Here is a 22,324-nt window from a genome sequence, read left to right on the forward strand (position 1 = left end):
TTACTTGTTCAATTAGGATTATACAGCTTTTAGATTTTTGTAGCAATTTGAAGTTAGATTTTTTATCGCACAAGAATATCTGATTATCTAAGGTGCCAGAAATTATGGCTTAACTGTAAATTATATTAATTATTTTGGATTAAAAATCTTCAAGTTCTTTACAATAACAAAAAATTAATATAAGACCTGTATATAACTCAATATGTTTGATGTGGTGTGGAACTGGACCTCTGGATATAAGAGACTTTTACAAGAGCCTTTGGAGCTGAAATGAGACATAAAGAATGAAGGTGGCAAGAGAGAGAAAAGAGGGTGCAGAGAGGAAAGGAGATGCCAGGCGCTGTTCCAGGGCGGGGGATCCAGAGAGGTCACAGTCTGGTAAGAAATCAGATCAGTTCAACGAAACTAGGTGTTAGGTGCTTTTAAGGAGGTGTGTGCGGCCGAGATGTGGCTAGAACTCCTAAAGGAGTTCTCCCAGGGAATAGGAAGGCTTCTCTGAGAAGGTAACACTTGATCTGAGGGGCAATAGTGGAAGAAATAATCTAGACACATCAACGGGACGGGGGAAGGAGAGGCAGGGATCGATGCCATCGGCGCTCGGGCTATCGGGCGTCGACTGCTAGGGCCTGAGCGCGGTCACCGCCCCCTCCACTCCCTTCCCTTCCTTTCCCCTCTCTCCCCAGTGCTCCTGCCGCCGGCTCTGCCAGAGCGAACTTCGAACCTGCCCTCTCCCTCGAGACGCTATGTACCGGCTCCCGTCAGCTGTGACAACCGGAGCCAGGTCTCCCCGGGACTTGGCCTGGGGCTGCGGGCGCCGAGCAGCCCACTATCGCGCTAGGCTGCCACCGCTCGGCCCTGGCTGGGTCGGGGGCCTCGGACTAGGGCTAGGGCTAGCGCTCGGAGTGAAGCTGGCCGGTGGGCTGAGGGGCGCAGCCCCGGCGCCATCCCCGATGGCCCCGGACCCCGAGGTTTTGCCTCAGGCGGAGACGCCGCCGCCGTCACCGTCGAAAGAGCAGCCCCTCGCGCCTTGGTCCTCGCAGACCCCGACACCGCCCACCTCCAGGCTGTACGCCAGAGCCATTGACAGCAGCCGTGACCTGCTGCACAGGATCAAGGTACAGCGACAAGGGTCGTAGGCGGTCGGGAACCCCGCGCCCCAAGCCCGGAATGGGACCCCTCGGTGGGCAACTTCCCGGGCCGGGCTGACTCCAATCAGGGCTAGGGGATGCCCACCGTCAGCTTCCGAGAAAGACTTCCCGTTTTCCGACTGTCCAGCCGCAGTCACACGCTCTTGGGGGTTGCCCAAATCGGGGTAGAGGTCACCGCCCGCCTTGGGGACCGCCCCTTCCCACTCAGGGTGCCAACCAGGCACAGCCCTCACGGGTTAGCGCCCAGCCCGGCTGGAGCTGGGGTGGGCGGAGCCCAGATAGAGGGGCCTGTCGGGGGCGGGGCCTGGAGCTCGCCCAAGTTGCGAGCGCTGGTGGTTGTGTGAAGTATTGCGAGTTTGAACTGTCCTTTTCCTTCCCCTTCTCTCTTAGGATGAGGTGGGCGCGCCCGGCATAGTGGTTGGAGTCTCTGTAGATGGGAAAGAAATCTGGTCTGAAGGTAGGCCCAGGAAAGTGTTACTTAGTAGCTTGTTTTGTGCCAGTTGGTAAATGAGATCTTGATGTTTTACTGCTTGGTGTGAAATGTCATGAAATGCTGTTCAGTTTACATGAAAGCATCCATGTTGCTGAAAATGTATCTAATAGAATAAAGTACCCAATTCCTATCAATAAGATTTAAAATATGTCTAATGAATAAGTTGGAGTCTTAAAAGTGGCTTCTTTCTATGCCCACTCTTTAAAGACTGGATTTATTGTTCTGAAAATTGTATATAGAACAATCTGTTAATTGCATATTTGTAGATAACCCTTCTGAGTAGATAAAACGTCCGAATTTTTTCTTTTTAATCCCGCCAACAATTCATTGAGTCACCTATTCCGTAATAGGTACACAATTCTTGACCTTACCGAGTTTACTATCTACTTTATTACTTTTTTGAGTCCGCAGAAGTGGCAACTATTTTTTGAAACAAAAAGCTAGAAGCTTTGGGGATTTCTAGTCATTTTATGATATTTTTATCAAATCAGATTTTATAACTTGATTTATTTCTTCATTCCACACAAATTGGACCAACTGGTCATCCTAGGTTTTGAGGAAAAATACTTTCAGGAAATGTTGTTTCAGACATCATTTAAATAAAGTAGTACTTATTTACTACTTATTATGGGGGCAGTGGAGAACTGAATTTAAAGAAAAATGATTCTTCCCCCAAGTATAAGTATAGCATAATCAATATACCTAGTTTATGAAAAATACTGTAACTGAATTTATACAAATGTCAGCTTTATGGGTGAAGGCTTTGATTTCATGCAAATATTACAGCATAAACTCTTTACAGTGTAAAAACAATCATTGTATGCCTTTCTTTTCAGATCTCAGTTCCTTAAGTTTCTTAGATTTCCACTTTCAGCCTGTCCAGAAGATGAAACCAAACTTAAAAATTTTTGTAGGAGCTTTAAATTAATAGTACATTGTTTTCCTTCTGACTTGCAGCTGAGTTGAATTGATAGTAGCTAGACTGGGTTTGTAGGACCTCTTCACATTTGTTTTCACTGGAGACTCTTTTAAGGAATTCAGTGGAAAATCACTCAAAAATCAAGAATAAACATAATCTGAAGAAAAGCAATGTTTTCTTTAAAGGATGTGTAGTAATTTATTAAAATGTGTAATAGCCAAATTGTTTAGGTAAGCTAAGAAAAATTAGTATTTGAATCAGGCAGAAAACTACTGTTGCACCCAAAGTACAATCTGGTTCAGTTACAAGGTTAGATTGTTAGACTTACTGTGGTCAGTGTCAAGACACTCATCCCTCACACTTTAAGTTTTCATTAGCTTATAAAAGTGGAATGTTGCTCTGATTGGCATGGCTCAGTTGGTTGAGTGTTGGCCCTGCAAAGGAAAAGCCATGAGTCCAATTCCTGGTCAGGGCACACACCTGAGTTGCAGTCAGTTCCCTTTTTGGGGGCACATGACAAGCAGCCAATCAGCCAATCGATGTTTCTCTCCCTCTCTTTCTCCCCCCCTTCCTTTAGCTCCAAAAATAAATAAATAAATAAAATCTCTCTTTTTTTTAAACAAAATCTTTTCTTTAGATGAATACACAAGATATTTTTAAGATAGTTTTATTTCAGTTTTTCAAGACTCCTTTGGCCATGAAGCTAATTAGTAATGATTTTTTCTTTTTGCCCCCCAAAGGTTTAGGTTATGCCGATGTGGAGAACCGTGTACCATGCAAACCAGAGACAGTTATGAGAATTGCCAGTATCAGCAAAAGCCTTACCATGGTTGCTCTTGCCAAATTGTGGGAAGCAGGGAAACTGGATCTCGATCTTCCAGTACAACATTATGTTCCCGAATTCCCAGAAAAAGAATATGAAGGTGAAAAGGTAATGAAACTAACAGGTAATTTTACAAATGGCACATTTAATAATAGTTAAAAAGTTGCATAGACTTTTTTGATTTTTGCTTTAGTTTGGTTTCTTTTAAATTCTTTTTTAATTCATTGATCTTTAGAGAGAGAAGATGGGGGAAAAGAGAGAGAGAAAAACGCTGATTTGTCATTCACTTACTTGTGCACTCATTGTTTGCTTCTTGTGTGTGCCCCGACTGGGATCAAACCCACAACCTGGGCATTTGGGGACGATACTATAACCAAATGAGCTAACCAGCCAGGGCCCTGTGGTTTGTTTTTAATTATTGTTAAATTATTTTAAATCCAGATGATAACCAAGTGAGTATTTCCTGAAATTTGAGGCTAAAGATTTGTACATTGCATATTTTTCCAACAGTAGTTTTAAATGGAAACTATTACTGAGGTATTATTCTGAGGATAGTTTTTGTTATAGTTTAATAATGCAATTAATTCTCATGTTTTACAATTAGGTTTCTGTCACAACAAGATTATTGATTTCCCATTTAAGTGGAATTCGTCATTATGAAAAGGACATGAAAAAGGTGAAAGAAGAGAAAGCTTACAAAGCCTTGAAAATGATGAAAGAAATAGAATCTGACCAAGAAAAAGAGTTAAAAGAAAAAGGAGGCAAAAGTAATGAAAGGAATGACTTTGCTAAAGCTAAGATAGAGCAGGATGAAGCCAAAGGCCGAAATTCCAAACCTGTCAAGAAAAAAAATGATTTTGAACAAGGTGAATTATATTTGAAAGAAAAGTTTGAAAATACAATTGAATCTCTAAGATTATTTAAAAATGATCCTTTGTTCTTTAAACCTGGTGAGTGTTAATTTCTTCTTTTAACAAAGTCATCATTATTGAAGTGTTAATTTTCAGAAAATTCAAAATACCATCCTGAATGCTTTCAATGTGGTAGGTGATTGTGGCACAGATTTTGTTACTAGTCCAGTGCTTGCCTACTGTCTGCATTTCTTTCCTTTTTTTTTTTTTTTGGTCCCTCACCCGAGGATATTTAGCTTTTCATTGCTTTCAGAAAGAGAGGGAGAGAGGGAGAGAAACATTAATTGGCTGCCTTCTTATATCTGCTCCAAATGGGGACTGAACCCGCAGTCTGGGTTTGTGCCCTGACTAGAAATTAAACCCACAACCCTTTGGTCTACTGGTGAGCTCCAGCCAACTGAGGCACACCATCCAGGGCTTGTCTGCATTTCTTACCAGTAGTTAAGAACTTAACATGTAATCCTTGCCTAGCATCCAGGCAGCTCATTGTTTAGGTTTAGCCTCATGGAAACTGCTTGGTCGTTAGTGGATTCTGAATGATCCAAACAGACTGGACCAAAGTGGACATGATAAACTATTGCTAGTATTTTAATATTTAGTTAACATTCAAATTGCTCAACTTACTTTGCCTTTATTCCTTAAAGAAATTAGTGTTCATCAACTTAATTTTATTTCCAAAAAAACTAATTTATAAAAATAACTTTTTGTTTTTGTATACCTTTTGGTATGATGCCTCCTGAAACTGCTTAATATCTTCAAACTTACCATAGATTTCTTTTATTCCATTTTCATTTTAAAAGATGTTTTACCATGAGTAAGTATTATATAGGTATAATTAATAACAGTGAAAACATTAATATATAATTGTGGATTTTGTCTTTAAAAATAAGGTTCTCATGCATTTTTACTATGTTTCCAGAATCTAAAATTAGAAGAAATTAATATTTGAAACAATATATATATTTGAATATTTATTTGTATTGTAATATATATTTGAAAAAAGGTTTTTATATCTACGTATGTTTTATTAAAATAACTTGTACTACTATTTATGTCTTAAATAATGGGGAGCAAGTATATTCAGAACAAGACAGTTGACTCAAGAATCCAAATTTGCTTTTCTTCCCCTTCCTATTTTGTTGCCAGTTTGTAGGATATTTGTTATGTTTGATTTTTCTGCCTATGTTCTCCTCTAAGATTTTAATAGTGTCATGACTTATATTAAGTCTTGTACCCACCCTCAATTTATTTTTGTGTATGGTGTAAGTTGGCGCCTTCATTTTTTTGCATGTAGCTGTCGAGCTCTCCCAACACCATTTGTTGAAGAGGCTAGTTTTACTCTATTTTATGCTGCTGCCTCCTTTGTCAAATATTAATTGACCTTAGAGACTTGGGTTTATTTCTGGTCTGTTATGGGTTTATTTCTGTTATGTTTGAGGTAGGATTATTTGTCTATTTTATTATCATAGAAAGAAGTAGATTCATGTGAAATTTTAAGTAGACTGATCATCATTTTGTTGTGTTAGGGGCATGGAATAAGCAGGGCCATTACAAAGCTGAGTAAGTTTAATATATTATCCATGATGTTTTATAAATGCTGAAGTGAAATATTCCAATTTTAAGGTGCATACCAATTTTCAGTGGGAAAATATTTTACATGTTTTTAAATAATAATGAATCATTTTCTTTTTTCCTCCCCGCAATGATGTCTCAAGGTAGTCAGTTTTTGTATTCAACTTTTGGCTATACCCTACTGGCAGCCATAGTTGAAAAAGCTTCAGGATATAAATTTTTGGACTATATGCAGAAAATATTCCATGACTTGGATATGCTGACAACTGTGCAGGAAGAAAATGAACCAGTGATTTACAATAGAGCAAGGTAATGGTTACTTTTAATATTATGTTATCAATTAAAACTCAAATTTTCCTTATCTCCTTACCAAAATCAACTTGCCACATTTTGGGAGCTTTTCTAAATGTCTCCTTTTTCATTTATAAAGTGTGTTTGTCAAGTACTCCCAAGATCCTTGGATGAAAGGCAGCAATGATACTTTAAGCACAAGAATAATTAAACCAAAATTGCACCCATCATGAGCATCTATAATTTGCTCTTTAATCATCTCTTTTTCTTAAATGTTTATAAGCTAATGCTTTATTAGTTTGTTTACCTTTTATTATTTCTAATTGCTTTAACTTTTATTTTGACATTATTTTTACTTACAGAAAAGTTATAAGAATAATTTGCTCTAAAAATGTTATAATATGTCCCTGGCCAGCTAGCTCAGTTGGTTAGAGCATTGTCCCAATACATCAAGGTTGTGGGTTCAATCCCTGGTCCGGGCACATATGAGAATCAAACAATGAATGCATAAATAAGTGGAACAACAAAGTGATGTTTCTCGCTCTCTCAGCTGTGTTTCTGTCCATTTCCCCATTTCTCTCCCTCCTCTCTCTAAAGTCAATTTTAAAATAAACAAAGATAAAAGTTATGAGTTAAAAGTATAAAGAATTTCTCTATACTCTTCACCCAGATTCCACAAATGTTATCATTTTACACATTTGCTTTATCTATCTATATGTTTTTGGTGGGCTGGGTTTCCTGAACCGTTTGGAAGTAAGTTGCAGACATGGTATTTATTTCTTTATGGATATATACTTAGATGTCTGTTTTTAAAAAACAAAGACATTCAGGAAATTAATACTGACCCAATGCTTTTTGACACATCTACAGACCTTATTCAGATTTTGCCAGTTGTCTCAATAATGTCCATTATAGCAGAAGTCTCATGATGTCTATCTGTCCCATTATTAGTGATGGTAATTTTAATTGCTTTGTTGAGGTGGTACCTGCCATGTTTCTCCACTGTAAAAGTTTGAAGGTCATTTCATTGAAATATAGCAAATGAAAAATCTATCATAATTTTTACTAGTAATCTGTAAAAGGGGCACTGGGAGAAAATTTTGAAGCTAATGGCTAGTAAGAATTTTATGGTTATGTTGTCTTCTTTTCCATTTTACTCTAATTATTTGGTTTGTTAAAAAGGTAACATTTAACAAATCTACTGTTGCCTATGTCCATTTGCACACACTTTAATTAAGTGGCTTACCAGTACTTGAAATAGATGAAATGGTGGAGTATTTTTAGTTTTATCTTCCTATCTCCAGAGTTTTGTTTAATCTTCTGTTGTAGTTAAGTTACCATTTTAAAGTTATCAGCTTATTTAAAGGAATTAAATGTGCATTCCTTGTCAGTCTGAAAAATTTTTTTGGACCTAAAAGAAATTGGGTTAGCAGCAAGCAATGAATTTTAATTCGAAAATTGCCTGGCCGTGGCCAGGTGGCTCAGCTGGCTCCCTTGGTTGGAGCATCTTCCCGGACACCAAGAGGTTGCAGCTTTGGTCTCTGGTCAGGGCACACACCTGGGTTGCAGGTTCCACCTCCCATCAGGCACACACAGGAGGCAGGAGGCAACTGATTCCTGTCTCTCTGTCTCTCTCCCTTTCTCCCCTCCCCTCTCCCTTCCACCTTTCTCTCCAAAAGCAATAAAAATGTATCCTTGGGTGATGATTTAAAAAAAAAAGAAACAAAAAATAAATAAATAAATAAAATGGCCTGTAGTTCTTTCTCAACCAGTTCAGACTCAGTGTGTGTGTGTTTGTTTGCTTGTTTTCCAGTACAACATTATATTTTACTGGAAAGCATAAGAAAACTTGACAAATAACCATAGGTTGTCAATTGAATCTTAAAAAGATTCTCTAATAAAAATGGCATAGATTCATGACCTTATTTTGATTTAGATCTAGGCATTTGACAATGAATTCCTAGACACATATAAGGGAGAGAAAATTATGTATATTGAGCTGCTTTTCTAATCTGAAAATGAAGCCTCTGAGTGTACAGACTGCAGAGCAGCGATCACTCATGTATTTTCTTTTTCTTTTTCTTTTTTTAATTATTTATTTTTAGAGAGAGGGGACAGGAAGAAGAAAGAGTGGGAGAGAGACATCATTGTGTGGTTGCCTCTCACATGTCCCCCACTGGGGACCTGGCGTGCAACCCAGGCATGTGCCCTGACTGGGAACCGAACCCACGACCCTTTGCTTCACAGGCCCATGCTCAATCCACTGAGCTACACCAGCCAGAGCTTATTTTCTTAATGAATGATTAATTTCTGACTTGCACAAAAATCAAAACATGACATATGATGAAGAGTTCATTTTTAACTCCCACTCTTTGAAAAAAGATGGTGGGATTCCATTTATATTATTAAAGGTTCCTATCTGCTCTGGGTTTTTTCTTCAGATTTTGGTAGTACCCACTGGTGCTAAAGGGGCAGTGGATTGATTTAAGTTAAATGGGCTACTGATAAAATAGGATGGTAGGGTTGTTGCCTAGGAAAATGCTCTGTCCATTTGCTTTCATTTTAGTTGACTTACTATCTACTTGAGCCTCTAAAAGTCAACTGATTCCTCTTTTTTCTTTCTTTTTTTTGTAGTAATTATTTGAAAAGAGCTTAAAGGGACCACCTTTTTTAGAGAGCTCAGGGAGTAAAAGGAATCATTTCAACATATGTATTTTTTAATGAAACCTTAAAGTAAATTTAGTAAATGCATATTTCTACTCATTTGTTTTATGTTACCATTTTTCAGGAAATAAAATTTCCAGCAAAAGTCTCTAACTTTGTTACTTAGTCTACTGACTCATAGGTCATAATTCTAAATTAAATATGCTCATGCTATCCTGGTCATGTTTTTTTAGAATTACTGTATCCAAGAGTAAATATTTATTGCCTTTATCTCTTTTCTGTGTGTACATTTGTACATTTAAAATGTCTCTCAGTTTCTGTTACCTATTAAGGCATTTCCCCCAGAATCCCACCCCAACATACTACGTACATTTATTTGGCCAGAATTTTAGCCACAGGCCACACTTACTTGTAAAGAAAGCAGAGAAATTTGTTTTTAGCGGGGTACATTGCTTTCTTGAGTAAAATCATTTTAATGGAAAAATAAGGATATTGATTCTGTATATGCAAATATATATATTGAGTCTGTATGACAGGTGTATTCTGTATAGACAAATAAACTAAATAACCCTTGAAGCAAATATCTGCAAGGGAGTGGAGTGAATGTTCTTGCTACTGAAAGTTTGTTGATATGAGAATCCTTAGTCAACGCATTAACTTATTAGACTTCATATTTTTAATCCTTAACTAAAGATACATTTATTGATATTTTTAGAGAGAGACAGAGAGAAAGACAGACAGAGAGATAGAGTCAGAAAGTGAAGCAACAATAGGTTGCCTCCTGTGTGTTCCAACCAGGAGTGAACCTACAGCCTAGGTATGTGCCCTACCTGGTAATCGAACCCACAACCTTTTGGTGCACAGGACGACATTCCAACTGAGTCAACCAGCTAGGGGACTTGGTTCATATTTTTATGCATTAGGCACAATAATTGTAACAAAAGTCTCTTATAATTACATGGGGCCAAAACCAAATAAAATGAATGTTTTCTGAAGTGTTTGCTATATTTTGACAGTATAGGTATGGCCTTTACCTCCTGTTATTCTCTTTTTTGTTATTATTTATTATCTTCATTTTCTAGATTATCTTCTAAAATTACACCTGTTTCTTATGCCTTAGGCTGACAGACTTTAGTCATATATTCAATCCAGATGTTAATGCTGAATGTTAGAGTGGATTGGTTTTTATAATATGCATTTTAAATTCTGTGGGATTTTTAACTTTTCACAACAATAAAATACAAAGTACATTTAAGAAGCATTTTAAACATAAAGGGATTTTGAATTTCTAAGTTTGTGGATATGGATTTCTGTGGTTATATAAGGTTCTAATGCAGAATCTAGAGATTCTTAAGCAAACAGGAAGAGGCTGCTTGTCATTTGGCATCATTCCATCAGTTATTCAGGTACAAAGGGCTCCCCGTAACCTCCTCAGGAACTTGTGTCTATACCCCATTTGTTTTGAGCAGAAATTCCTTGTGAATTTGAAAGTTATTATCCAGCTGAATAAATCATATTTATGAAAAGCCATTAATTTGTACTCTATGAAAAAGAATCAAAGGATTAAAGTCTAAAAGGTAACTATTTAAAGTTTAGAATTCTAGATTAAAATCTGAAATTCTCCATAGTTTTGTGTTTTAAAGGAGGAATAACTGAAGAGTTCTAATTTCCAGCCTTGATATAAGTGGTTTGAAATGCTTTGCACAAAGCTGGTTATTAGCCAAAATATGCTGGTCTTTCTCTCCTAGCTTACAAACTTGGAGAACTATGTTTCTGAATGAGAAAATGTATTTCTATTATTTGGCTTCTTTTAGATTTGATTGGCTTGGAATTCCAAGTGTAATCAGTGTTTAGAAAGAAAGTAATTAGGACCTAAAACATGGGAGGAGCCATAGGAATGGAAGGAAGAAAGGATAAGACACAAAACAGAGGTTGAACAGTAGGATTTAGCATCTTGTTAGATATAAGAGTTGCAGGCAAGAGAGTCAACCAAGGTTTTAATGGAGAGGGAATATATGAGAAGGTTTGAGAGATACTAATTTTAGCCATGTTCACTTTGAGACATGAGAAGACCATCTATCAAGTCATTGGTTCTCAAGAGAGCATATTAAGATTCTCTGTAGACTATTTTTTCATCCTTAGAGCACATACTATGACCACCCCTGTGTCACCCAATGTTATCACTTGGGCTTTTAGGGGAGGCATAAGAATCTTGAAGGAAAAAGAGTTTCTTTTCTAATTATGCCCAAAGTCCCTCCAAAGTTATTAATTTTGAAGGGAGAATATAATTTTGGGAGGGAGGAGGTCCAGAGGTGATTCTGATAAACAACTTTCCTGCCCTCCTCCAAAACAAAATTTGAGAATTATTAATGCTAGCAGAAAATTTGATTGTAAATTTGGAACAGGGGTTGTGGTACAGATGCACAGTTATCTCTGTGGAAGAAAAGACCCAGGGAACCGGAGCCACTGGGGACTGGAGGGGTGTAGGGAACCACAGGATGGAGAGCTGGAGGAGAGCTCAGAGCAGGATTGCCTGAGGGGTGCAGGGGCGTTCTGGGTAACAGTCGGGCAAATGAGATGAGGCCTGTACAAAGGAAAATGGAAGATCCCTGATAACCCGTAGAGAGCAGTTTGGTTGTGATGGGGAATGGCAGCCAGATTTTAAGGAGTTGAATGAATGCAGAATGTGAGTGCATGGCCACAGCAGATGTGGACTATTTTATGTGGTTGGGCAGTAAATGAGGAGGGAGAAAGGACTATGACCTGGAAGGTGTAACAAGAATTAAAAGATCAAAGGTTTTTTCCCCTTAGGATCTAGGAAACTGGAGCATTTTGTGAAATAAGGTGAAGGAGTCAGAGTTCCCAGCATAGCACAGGAAGCCAATCCTTGGTGACCTGCCCCATGTCTACTCCTCCAGCATCCCCTCTTGCCACTTAGCCCTCCCGCTCTCTGCTCTGGCCAGACTGAACCACTTTCTTCACCAGCCTGGCCTGTGTGAGCAGCCGTCTCATGAGGCTTCCTCCCACTAGTACGCAGAACTTCTCGCATCCATTTTGGCCAGTCATCTCACAACCTGTTGTGTTACTTTGAGTAACACTCTTTGAGGGTGGCCCCGGGGCCAGCAGTACTGGTACCACCTGGGAGCTTGTCAGAACTGCACAAGTTCAGGCCCTTCCTTGATCCACTGAAGAAGAAGCTGTGTTTTAACAAAATCCCCAGATGATTCATGTGGTGCTTTGAAAATAATTTAAGAGCTTTCCGACAAGATTCTTAATCCCCGAGAGCAACCACAGTATGTGGTTTTACTTGTCTCTTCAATGCCTTGCAAGATATTGCCATTAAAATATTTGACTAACAAATGGTGCTTTCATTTACTCAGCATGTTTAATGAGCACTTACTGGATGGCAAAAAACCTTTCTGGGTAGAGGAATCATCATTGCACAAGGTAGCTGAGGTTCCTGCCCATATTAAATTTATATTCTGTGGGAAGAGACATGTAAAACATAATTTAAATAAGAATTTCTTCATATTGATATGAAGAAAATAAAACGGCAGTGGGATATGAAGTAACAAGGAGAGGATGAGGGGTGGGATTTATTTAAAATATATTTGTTTTTAGGCCATGTTAGTTAAGCCAAGACATGAATGACAAGGAAAGCTAGTTTGCTTTGTTGCAATACCAAATAACTGGCATGAAAGAAACAAAGCAAGGTGTTGTAAGTAATGAAATCAAAGAGGTAACTGGGGGATAAATCATTTTGGGTAGTGAGTTTCAATGCTGTTAGATCAACTGCCCCCTAATTTAACAAATATTTTATAATACCTTCTTCAGTACATCAAAATGAAAGGCATCAATCATATATACCTGCTTTTCTGTATATAGTACTCTAGTTAGAATACAAAGAAGAAAAGAATATAGTGTATAATAACAGATATTTCAATATATTAAAATTTACTCATGATATTAGAAGACATCATAAAAGTAGATACAGCTTAATACAGAAAAGCATTACAAATGTGACAACTGTAAATGCAAACCGAAAAAAGTTTATTGTATTGGTGCTTCACCTTATGCCCTTGCTGGCCAACTCTGGCTTAAGTTTTGAGCAAAATAAAATGCAGTCTTTCTTCAGTTTTTTCAGCAGTCATGTTCATGGCAATGTCTGCTCTCAGTTCTTGAGTTTGGCAAAGAAAGAATTCAGAGCCAAGAACTCCAGAACTAAGGAAAGTTTATTTAGCAAGCAAAGTGAAAGTACACTCGAGAAGAATCGAGCAGGCTGCTCAGAGCAGGCTGCCTGGGCCTTTTAGAAGGAAAGTCATACAGGCAGAGGTGAGCCAGCTGAGCTGTGTGGACTCAGGAAATAAGTTACAGAGGCAGAAGAAGGGCCCTTGGAGACAGGTTCAGGGGGTCAACCCAGGATGAGGTGCTGTGCCCACTGATTCCCTGGTTGTAAGTCTCCTGAGAACCTTTAATGCTTAGGAGAAAGAAATAGAGGATACATGCCTGAGGAAAGAAGCAGGGACAGGCGGGCATCCTCCAGTGAGAGAGCTCCAGCACAAAACTTTGCAAACCACCTCTGACACATTAGATCAGTCATAGCACCTTCTGCATACACTGCACAAATCTTTTTTTGCCTTTCAATTGTTGTTTTCTTTTACCTTTCTTGAAATAATGAAGCATAATATGCTGAAGATGTCAAGTATTTTTTCCATCTTCAGTATTTAAATGGCTACATAAAAATTTACCAACCTTGGTAAGTTTTTTAAATGCATGCTGCTATTACAGCTGTCACAGTGCAATCTAATAAAATTGTTTCAAATTAAGTTAAATACAGTTAAGCCCTACTAGAACCATCTTACAGAAAAAAACTGAATGAACTTGTTGGCCAACCCAATACTTAACAAAATTCACATGTGGGACATGATTCACTATGCCTAAGGAATATTACCAAACCATAGGTGTTTCTGCATATGCATGGGCAAATATATTATGTGTAATCTTACATTAATTTTTTGCAGTTATTAAAATTTTTATATACTCGGCATGAGCAAGCCATCAAATAGAAAAAAAAAGTTACCTTTGATGCTTTAATTCACAAGGTAATTAGACTAGCTTACTCAGTTATCTGTAAAATTAAGATTTGAATCACACTGAAAATTAGTGGTTAGTTCCTGCAAATGTATGATCAATACATTAAAATTCAGTCTCTCGTGTACATTTTCCTATTCATTTTCATCTGTAAAGTCAATAATAGACTATTAAATTTTTAATGACCATTCTTATTTTATTTTAGATTTTATGTTTACAATAAAAAGAGACGTCTTGTCAACACACCTTACGTGGATAACTCCTATAAATGGGCTGGTGGTGGATTTCTGTCTACAGTGGGTGACCTTCTGAAATTTGGGAATGCGATGTTGTATGGTTACCAACTTGGGCTGTTTAAGAACTCAAATGAAAATCTTTTACCTGGATATCTCAAACCAGAAACAATGGTTATGATTTGGACACCAGTCCCTAACACAGAAATGTCTTGGGATAAAGAGGGTAAATATGCGATGGCATGGGGCGTTGTGGAAAAGAAGCAAACATACGGTTCTTGCAGGAAGCAACGTCATTATGCCTCACATACTGGAGGTGCCGTGGGTGCCAGCAGTGTCCTGCTGGTCCTTCCTGAAGAACTGGACGCAGACTCTCTGTATAACAAGGTTCCTCCGAGAGGAATAGTTGTTTCTATCATATGTAACATGCAGTCTGTTGGACTCAATAGCACCGCTTTAAAGATTGCTCTGGAGTTTGATAAAGACAGGTCAGACGTTCCTTAACATCACAGGTGGAAAATGAACTGTTTTTTTAAATGTTAAAGTTCCAAAATAGAGGTTTTTAAGAATAAATTTGTAATGTAAGTAAAATTGAATGCAAAAAGTATGTACCTCTAATTGCTTAATTTTGTAATTGTCTTATTGTAGGGTTAGTTCTTTATACTCAGGGAAATAACTATATTGCATTTACTTTTTGGGAAAAATGTTAACTCTTGAAATAAAATATTCTGATAAAAATATGTACTTTTTGAATGTGTGATATAGAGAAAAATCTCATTCAACAGGAACTTCCACATATAGTTTGTCTTTTTTTTTTTACCCAACCCCTCACCCTCATCTCCTCCCCTTTGGTACCATCAGCTCGTTCTCTGTACCTATCGCCTGTTGATTTATTTATTCATTTGTTTTGGTTTTTTAGGTTTCACATGTAAGTGAAACCATATGGTATTTGTCTTTCTCCATGTGACTTAATCTCCATACAGTTTTCTATAGTGGCTGTACTGATTTACAATCCCATCAAAAGTGTACAAGTGTTCCCCTTTCTCTACATCCTCATTATTTGTTTTTTTTTTTATGATAGCCATTCTGACTGGTATGAGATGATATGTCATTGTGGTTTGATTTGCATTATCCTGATAATTTGTGATGCTGTACATCTTTTCATGTATTTGTGGGACATCTGTATGCCCTCTTTTTCTGTGGGGCTGTCTTTGGAGAAAAGTCTATTTGATATGCTGCCCTTTTTTAAAAAGGATTTTTATTTATTTATTTTTAGAGAGAGGGGAATGGAGGGAGAACAAGAGGGAGAGAAACATTGATGTGAGAGAGAAACACTGATCAGTTGCCTGGGAACTGGGAACTTGTACTCCAACTGGGAACCAAACCCACAATTTAGGCATGTACCCTGACCAGGAATGAACCAATGACCCTTCACTTTGCAGGATCAGTCAGCTGACCCTGTCAACTGACCAGTCAACTGAGCCACACTTGTCAGGGCCACTGCCCATTTTTTGGATTGTTTGGGGTTTTTTGACATTAAGTTGTATGTGTTCCTTATATATTTGGAATTTATATTTGGAATAGATTTCTGTATATTCTATATTCTTCAACTTTACTGAATTCATTTATTCTAACAGTTTTTTGGTGGAGTCTTTAGGGTTTTCTATAAATAGCATCATTTTACCTGCAAATAGAGTTTTACTTCCTCCTTTTCAGTTTGGATGCCTATTATTTCTTTTTCTTGTCTGATTGCTGTGGCTAGGAGTATAGTTTTAGTTGTGGTTTGTCATATGTGGTTTTTATGATACTGAGGCATGCTTCTATACCCATTTTATTGAGCACTTGAATCACAAATGGATATTGTATTTTGTAAAAATGCCTTTTTTGTACCTATTAAATATGATCATATAGTTTTTATCTTTTTAATGTGGTATATCACATCGATCAATTTACATATGTTGAAACATCCTTGCTCCCCCAGAATGAACCCTATTTGATTGTGATGTTTCATCTCTTTAATATATTGAGGAATCCAGTTTGCTAATACTTTGTTGAGAACTTTTGCATCTACATTCATAAGAGATATTGGTCTGTAATTTTCTTTTTGTGTGTGTCATCCTTGCCAAGTTTTGGTATCAGGGTAATTCTAGCTTTGTAGAATGAGTAGGCAGTATTGTCTATTCTTCAATTTATTGAAAGAGTTGAGAAGAATATGTATTAAATCTTTGAATGTTTGGTAGAATTCACTAGTGAAGCCATCTGGTCCTGGACTTTTACTTTTGGGGAGTTTTTTGATGACTGAATTTTCTTACTGTTGGTCTGTCTATTTAGATTTTCTAGTTCTTAATGATTCAGTCTAGGAAGGTTATATTGGGTTGGCCAAAAAGGTCGTTTATTTTTTTCTGTATGATGGCTCTAGTAGTGCTTAGTTGTCTTTAACTTCATTTGAAACAATTTTATTAGATTGTACTGTGACAGGTGTCATTATCAGTGTGCATTTTTAAAAAATCAAAATTGGTGAATTTTTGTACAGCCATTTTAACACTGTAGATGAAAGAAGATGCACAACATTTTCGGTGTATTATACTTTATTGCTTCAAGAAAGCTAAAAACAACTGAAATACAAAAAAAAGATTTATGCAGTGTATAGAGAATGTGCTGTGACTGATTAAACATGTCAAAAGTGGTTTGCAAATTTTCTTGGTATTGTTGACATTTTGGCCAAAAAATTTGTTGCTGGGGGGCTGTCTTATGCACTGGAAGATGTTTAGCAGCAACCCTGACCTCTACCCACTAGAAGCCAATAGTAGGAGATAACCAACATTCTCAAAATATCCAAATCAATAAAGTTATTGGTGAAAATGAAAAATGTCTTTTATTTTACAGAAAAACCATGCAGACTTTTCAGCCAACCCAATATATTTCTAACAACTTATCCATATCTTTCAGGTTATCAAATTTGGCCTTTTATAGTATTGTTTATAGTCATTTGTATTTGCATGGTATCTGTTGTAACTTCTCCTTCTGATTCTGTTTTAGTCTTTTCTCTTTTTTCCTTAATGAATCTAGCCAGACATTTGTCAATTTTGTTAATCTTTTCAAAGAAACAACTCTTTGTTTCATGAATTTTTCTGTTGTCTTTTTGTTCTCTATTTCATTTAAATTGCTCTGATTTTCATTATTTCCTTCCTTTTACTGACTTTGGGCTTCATTTGTTCTTCTTTTTCTCATTAGTTATGGCAAAATGTTGGATTATTTATTTGAGATTTTTCTTGAGTCTTGAGGTAGGCCTGTAAATATAAACTTCCCTATTATTACCACTTTTGCCGTATTCCCCCAAATTTTGATTAGTTGTATTATCATTTTCATGTTTCTCTATGTATCTTTTGATTTTTTATTTCTTCTTTAACACAGTCATTGTTAGTAGCATGCTGTTTAATCTGCATGTATGCTTTCCTTTTGCAGTTGATGCCTACTTTCATTGTAGTTAGACAATATACTTGTAGTTAGACAATATACTTGGCATGGTTTCAGTCTCTTAAATTTGTTGAGGCTAGTTTTATGTCCTCACAGACACTCAAATATATGTACAGGATGTCATTTGTTTGCCATTTGTTTGGAGAGTCATTTTCTACCCCTTCACTTTGAGTCTGTGTTTGCCCTTGCAGTAATTACTGTACTCAGTAATTACTGTACTCATAGTTGTATATTCATAGTTTTATATCTTTTTTTGTCTGTTTCTTTTTTTTAAAGATTTTATTTATTTATTTATCTTTAGAGGGGAAGGAGAGAGGGAGAGAAACATCAATGTATGGTTGCCTTTTGTGTGTCCCCTGCTGGGAGTTCCCAGGCATGTGCCCTGACTGGGAATCGAACCGTGATCCTCTGGTTTGCAGGCCAGCGCTCAATCCACTGAGCTACACCAGCCAGGGCTGTCTGTTTCTTGTAGAAGAACACACTTCAGTGTTTCCTGTAATGCAGGTCTTGTGCGGGTAAATTTCCTCAGCTTCTGTATGTCTTGAAAAGCCTTTATATCTTCATATCTAAAGGATGACTTTGCTGGATATATTATTATTGGCTGGTGATTTCTCTCTTTAAATAATTTGAATATTTGGTTCTATTCTCTCCTAGCTTGTAGGGCTTCTGGTGAAAATCCAGTGATAGTCTAATGGGATTCTCTTTATAGAATAGTGTCTTCTTTTCCCTGGCTGCCTTGGGAATTCTTTGCCATTTGATTTTGAGTTTCAATATAATGTGCCTTGGAAAAGGCCTTTTGGGATGAGATAATAAGGTGTTCTCTTACTAGCTTCTTGGATTCTGGGACATGGCTCTTTTCATAGGTTTGAGGTTTGCTTATTAATTATCTGTTTGAATAGGCTCTCTGCTCCCTTCTCTCACTCCCCTACTTCTTGGATACTCATTATTCTTATAATCCTCTTTCTACTGAAGTCACATAGTTCCTTCTTTCTTTCTATCTTTATTCTTTTTGTGATCTTGATTCTTTTCTTCCACCTGAGCCATTTCGAAATTTCTTCTGTGTCACCAATTCTTTCCTCTTGGTTTTCTCTATTTCCTAATCCTGCTAGTTCATTCTTCATCTCTTGTATTGAGTTCTTTAGTCCCAGAATTTCTGGGGATTTTTGTTTGTTTGTTTGTTTTTTATAGTTTCAATCTCTTTGGTAAAGTACTTTTGTTCATCAACTTTATTTCTGAATTTGTCAGATTACTGTTTTGAGCTTTCTTGTATCTTGTTGAGTTTTTTTTAGAACTGAAATCTTGAATTCTGTCATTTAAATCACATTCTTCAATGTCTTTAAATTTATTTTCTAGAGATTTTTTATTGTCTTTCTGAATTCCCTTGTTATATTGATTAGTCATTGTGCTTGGTGGATTATTTTTCTGCCTGGGTATTTGTGAGAATGAAAACTGCTTTGTAAATTTGACACTTCACTGTTTAGCAGGTTGATAAGTAGATTGTTTGTTTCTCAGTAGGTGGCACTGAAGCACAGGTTTTATCTTCAATTACTTGCATCACTGGGGCTTCTGAGATCTCTGTGGTGCAGTGTCACCTTTACTGTGGAAAGTGTTTCTAATTCCCTGAGGAGACGGGCTCGTTACCTAGTCTCAGAGCACCACTCCAGTGGATTGGAAGTGGCAGGCTAAGGGTCTCGTGTGTACCTGGTGCCACCTTCCCATAGCCAGAAGGCACTGGCAGGGCTGCTCCAAGCTAACCTAGCTGCCTCTACCAGGCTGCACTACAATCGGTGGGGAGGGCGGGGGGCAGTGGGTTTGCACATCCAGGGTTCTGCTTCTCTTCATGGGTTTAGCCACGATGAGTTCAGACTGCTTAAGCTGGTAAGTTTTTTTCTAGTCCTTTCATGATCTGAGGAGAGAGGATTTTACTTCTGGGTGGGCCACAGGGAGATGGGGTGGGGGTCCTCTGCAGAATCCTTTGTCTGGTGCTGGGGGGCATTGAAGCACTGTGGGTTTTTTGCATCATTTCTCTGCCCCTTTCCCTGGGCCCAGTCTCAATGTGTGCCAGGCACCTCTGCCCAACTGCTGTCTGTGCCCTTGAGTCTGGTGTGCCAGTTGGAGCTGCCCCACAGCTATTGCATCCACTGGGGCTGTGGCAAGCCTGGGGCTATATAAGGCATTTTTCCTCTATCCTTCCCCCTCCCTGCCCTGTCTTTGCTCAGATATGCCCACCTTTGAGCACATTGTCATCTCAGTGTGTGACGTCTCAGATGTGTGTTGAACAGCAAATCCTTTACTGAATTGCAGCTATCCAACTTGTAACTTCAAGGGGAGAAACCTGGAGGTCCTCTAACCCCACCATGCTGTGAACATATCCTTGGGGGTAGGGGAATTGACTTTTTCTTCTTCTTGCTGTTCTGATTGATTTCCACTAGTCTATCTTCTGGGTCACTAATCTGTTCTCTATTAACTAATCTGCTATTGATTCCTTCTAATGTATTTTTCATTTCAGTTATTGTACCCAGCTCTGCTTGGTTCTTTATTATAGTTTCTGTTTGTTGAAGTGCTTCCTAAGTTCTTCTATTCTACTATTCTACCCTCAAGTTTGGTGAGAATCCTTATGACCATTTCTTTGAATTCTTTTTTAAAAGATTTTCTTTATTGATTTTTGGAGAGAGGAGATGGGAGGCAGAAAGAGAAGGAGGGAAACATTGATGTGTGAATGATACATGGATCAGTTGCCTCTCCCATGCCCCCAGCTGAGGAGCTGGCCTGCAACCCAAGCATGTGCCCTGACTAGGAATTGAACCAGTGACCTTTTGGTTTGCAGGCCAGCCCTCAACCCACTGAGCCACACCAGCCAGGGCTGTTTGAATCCTTTATCAGGCAAATTACTTAACTCTGTTTCCTTACAGCTCTTTTCTAGAGATTTTTCTTATTCCTTCATTTGAGAAGTATTTTTCTGCCTTCTTTTTGTTTGACTTTCTATGTTTATATAAACTAGATAAAATAGCGCTCTGCCCCAGTCTTGAAAAGGTGGCCTTGTGTAGAAGCAACTTCTGTGTAGGCTGTGTGTGCAGATGCTTTTGGAATTGAGTGGGTGTCGATGGCGTCCAAACACTGGCCTACTGAGCCAGAGTGGCTCCGGGTGGGGAGGCCAGGTATGTGTAGTAACGCCATTTTGATCCAGTCTGCTCCCGTGGTAACTAACCTTCCAGGTAAGCCAGAGCACCTGAATACAACTCCCACCCTATCAAGGTGGAGGGGGATGTAAACAATCTCACTCACGAGAACCACTGACCTCAGAGAATTCCCACAGCTTCCATAGGGCTCCCGCAGTTTCCCAGCCTTCTCTATTCAGCCTCTTCCTCTCATTTGTTGTTCAGAAGCGGTTTCATTCAGCTCTCCCATTGTCTCTCATGAGTAACTGCTCTCTATATGGGTGTATATTTCAGTGTGCTTGTGGGGTGGACGAATTCGGCATCTTACACTGCTGCCATCTTAAATCCCTTATTCTTTTAATATGACAGAAACAAGACTATGAGAAATAGTATATTAGTTTACCTGTTGCAGTTTAAAAGAGCAAATATTTATTTATCTTATGAGGTTTCTGAGGCTCAGAAATTTGAAGTAGCTTGGCTGGGTGGGTCTGATGCCAGAATCTAAGATGAGAATGCAGACAAGATCTTGGAGAAAATGCTTACAAAATGACTCACCCACATGACTGGTAGCAAGACTCAGTTGTCTGCTTGTGGGTGGCAAAAGGCCTGTTTTTTGCCATGTGAGCCTCTCTGTATGATTGCTTGAGTTATCTTAATGTCATGATAATTGGCCTCTCCAGAACAAGTTATTCAAGAAACCAGCCAGGAAGAAGTCAATGTCTTTTAAAATCAAGCCTCAGAAGTCATGTGCCATCACATTTGCATAGATTACACAGACCAATTCTGATACACTCTTAGAGGGATTACTCAGGGTATGACTATCAGGAGGTAGCGATCATTGGGGATCACCTTGGAAGTTGGCTACCATAGCCTGACCTCTGGCTCCCAATGATCCATGGCCTTCCCAAGTGCAAAATACATTTACTTCCTCCCAAGTCCTCCAAAAACTTCATGTCATTATATTATCAGCTCAAAGCGCAGTATCCATCATCTAAATCAGGTCTAAGGGTGAATGAGGCTCCGTGTGGGTAATTACTTAAGTACAGTAACTCAAGTAGTTTCTGTTGATCTGAAGACCTGTAAACTAAAGACAAGTTGTTCGCTCCTCACATGTACAACATCCAATGGCCTGACATATATAGGATTGTTATAGATCCTCCTCTTCAAATAGTGGAGAAATGGAAGACATGCAAGAGTCATAGGAATCGCAGAATCCAACCAGACACAGGTTGGAAGCGCCTTATCAATATTCAAGGCTTGGGAACAATTCTTGATTCTTGGCTCAGTATTTTGGGGTTCTTGATTTTGTCCTCCGAGTTACTCGTTTCTCATGTAAGGCAGCATGTGTGTGCAGCAGCTTAGTGGAATGTTTTTTCAGTCTGTTTTCTCCTTGTAGAAATGTGGGGGTCCAACAGCCCCTTGCACTCTCTTTCAGTCTAACTTAGCAGTGTATCTCCCAATATAAATTTTTAAAACTTTGCTAGTCTCCTACAAATCTCATTGGGATTCATGGCAGTAAACAAAAGCCATACCCAAAAATTTCT

The 22,324-nt window shown here is 38.2% G+C and overlaps 1 protein-coding gene across 2 annotated transcripts; it reads left to right on the forward strand.

Moving 5' to 3' along the window:
* The first annotated feature begins 672 nt into the window (after positions 1-672).
* On the forward strand, positions 673-14,885 carry LACTB (lactamase beta). 2 transcript variants are annotated; one of them, XM_037054063.1, is made up of 6 exons: positions 673-1,115; positions 1,539-1,605; positions 3,301-3,491; positions 3,988-4,249; positions 6,010-6,175; positions 14,118-14,885. In XM_037054063.1, exons 1-6 carry the CDS (start codon positions 744-746, stop codon positions 14,647-14,649), a joined length of 1,590 nt encoding a protein of 529 aa, XP_036909958.1. In that variant the 5' UTR covers positions 673-743; the 3' UTR covers positions 14,650-14,885. The 2 variants fall into 2 exon arrangements, with proteins under 2 accessions (XP_036909958.1, XP_036909957.1); XM_037054062.1 differs by having other exon boundaries at positions 744-1,115; positions 3,988-4,333.
* Positions 14,886-22,324: the final 7,439 nt, after the last annotated feature.

Source organism: Sturnira hondurensis, unplaced genomic scaffold (genome assembly GCF_014824575.4).
Source record: "Sturnira hondurensis isolate 20B ecotype Veracruz unplaced genomic scaffold, ASM1482457v3 Scaffold0008196, whole genome shotgun sequence".
NCBI lineage: Eukaryota > Metazoa > Chordata > Mammalia > Chiroptera > Phyllostomidae > Sturnira > Sturnira hondurensis.

Coding starts and splice junctions, on each gene's coding strand:
- LACTB (XM_037054062.1), top strand. CDS start 744: ATGTACCGGCTCCCGTCAGCTGTGACAACCGGAGCCAGGTCTCCCCGG. Junction 1,606..3,300: donor GAAAGAAATCTGGTCTGAAG/GTAGGCCCAGGA, acceptor TGCCCCCCAAAG/GTTTAGGTTATGCCGATGTG. Junction 3,492..3,987: donor AAGAATATGAAGGTGAAAAG/GTAATGAAACTA, acceptor TTTTACAATTAG/GTTTCTGTCACAACAAGATT.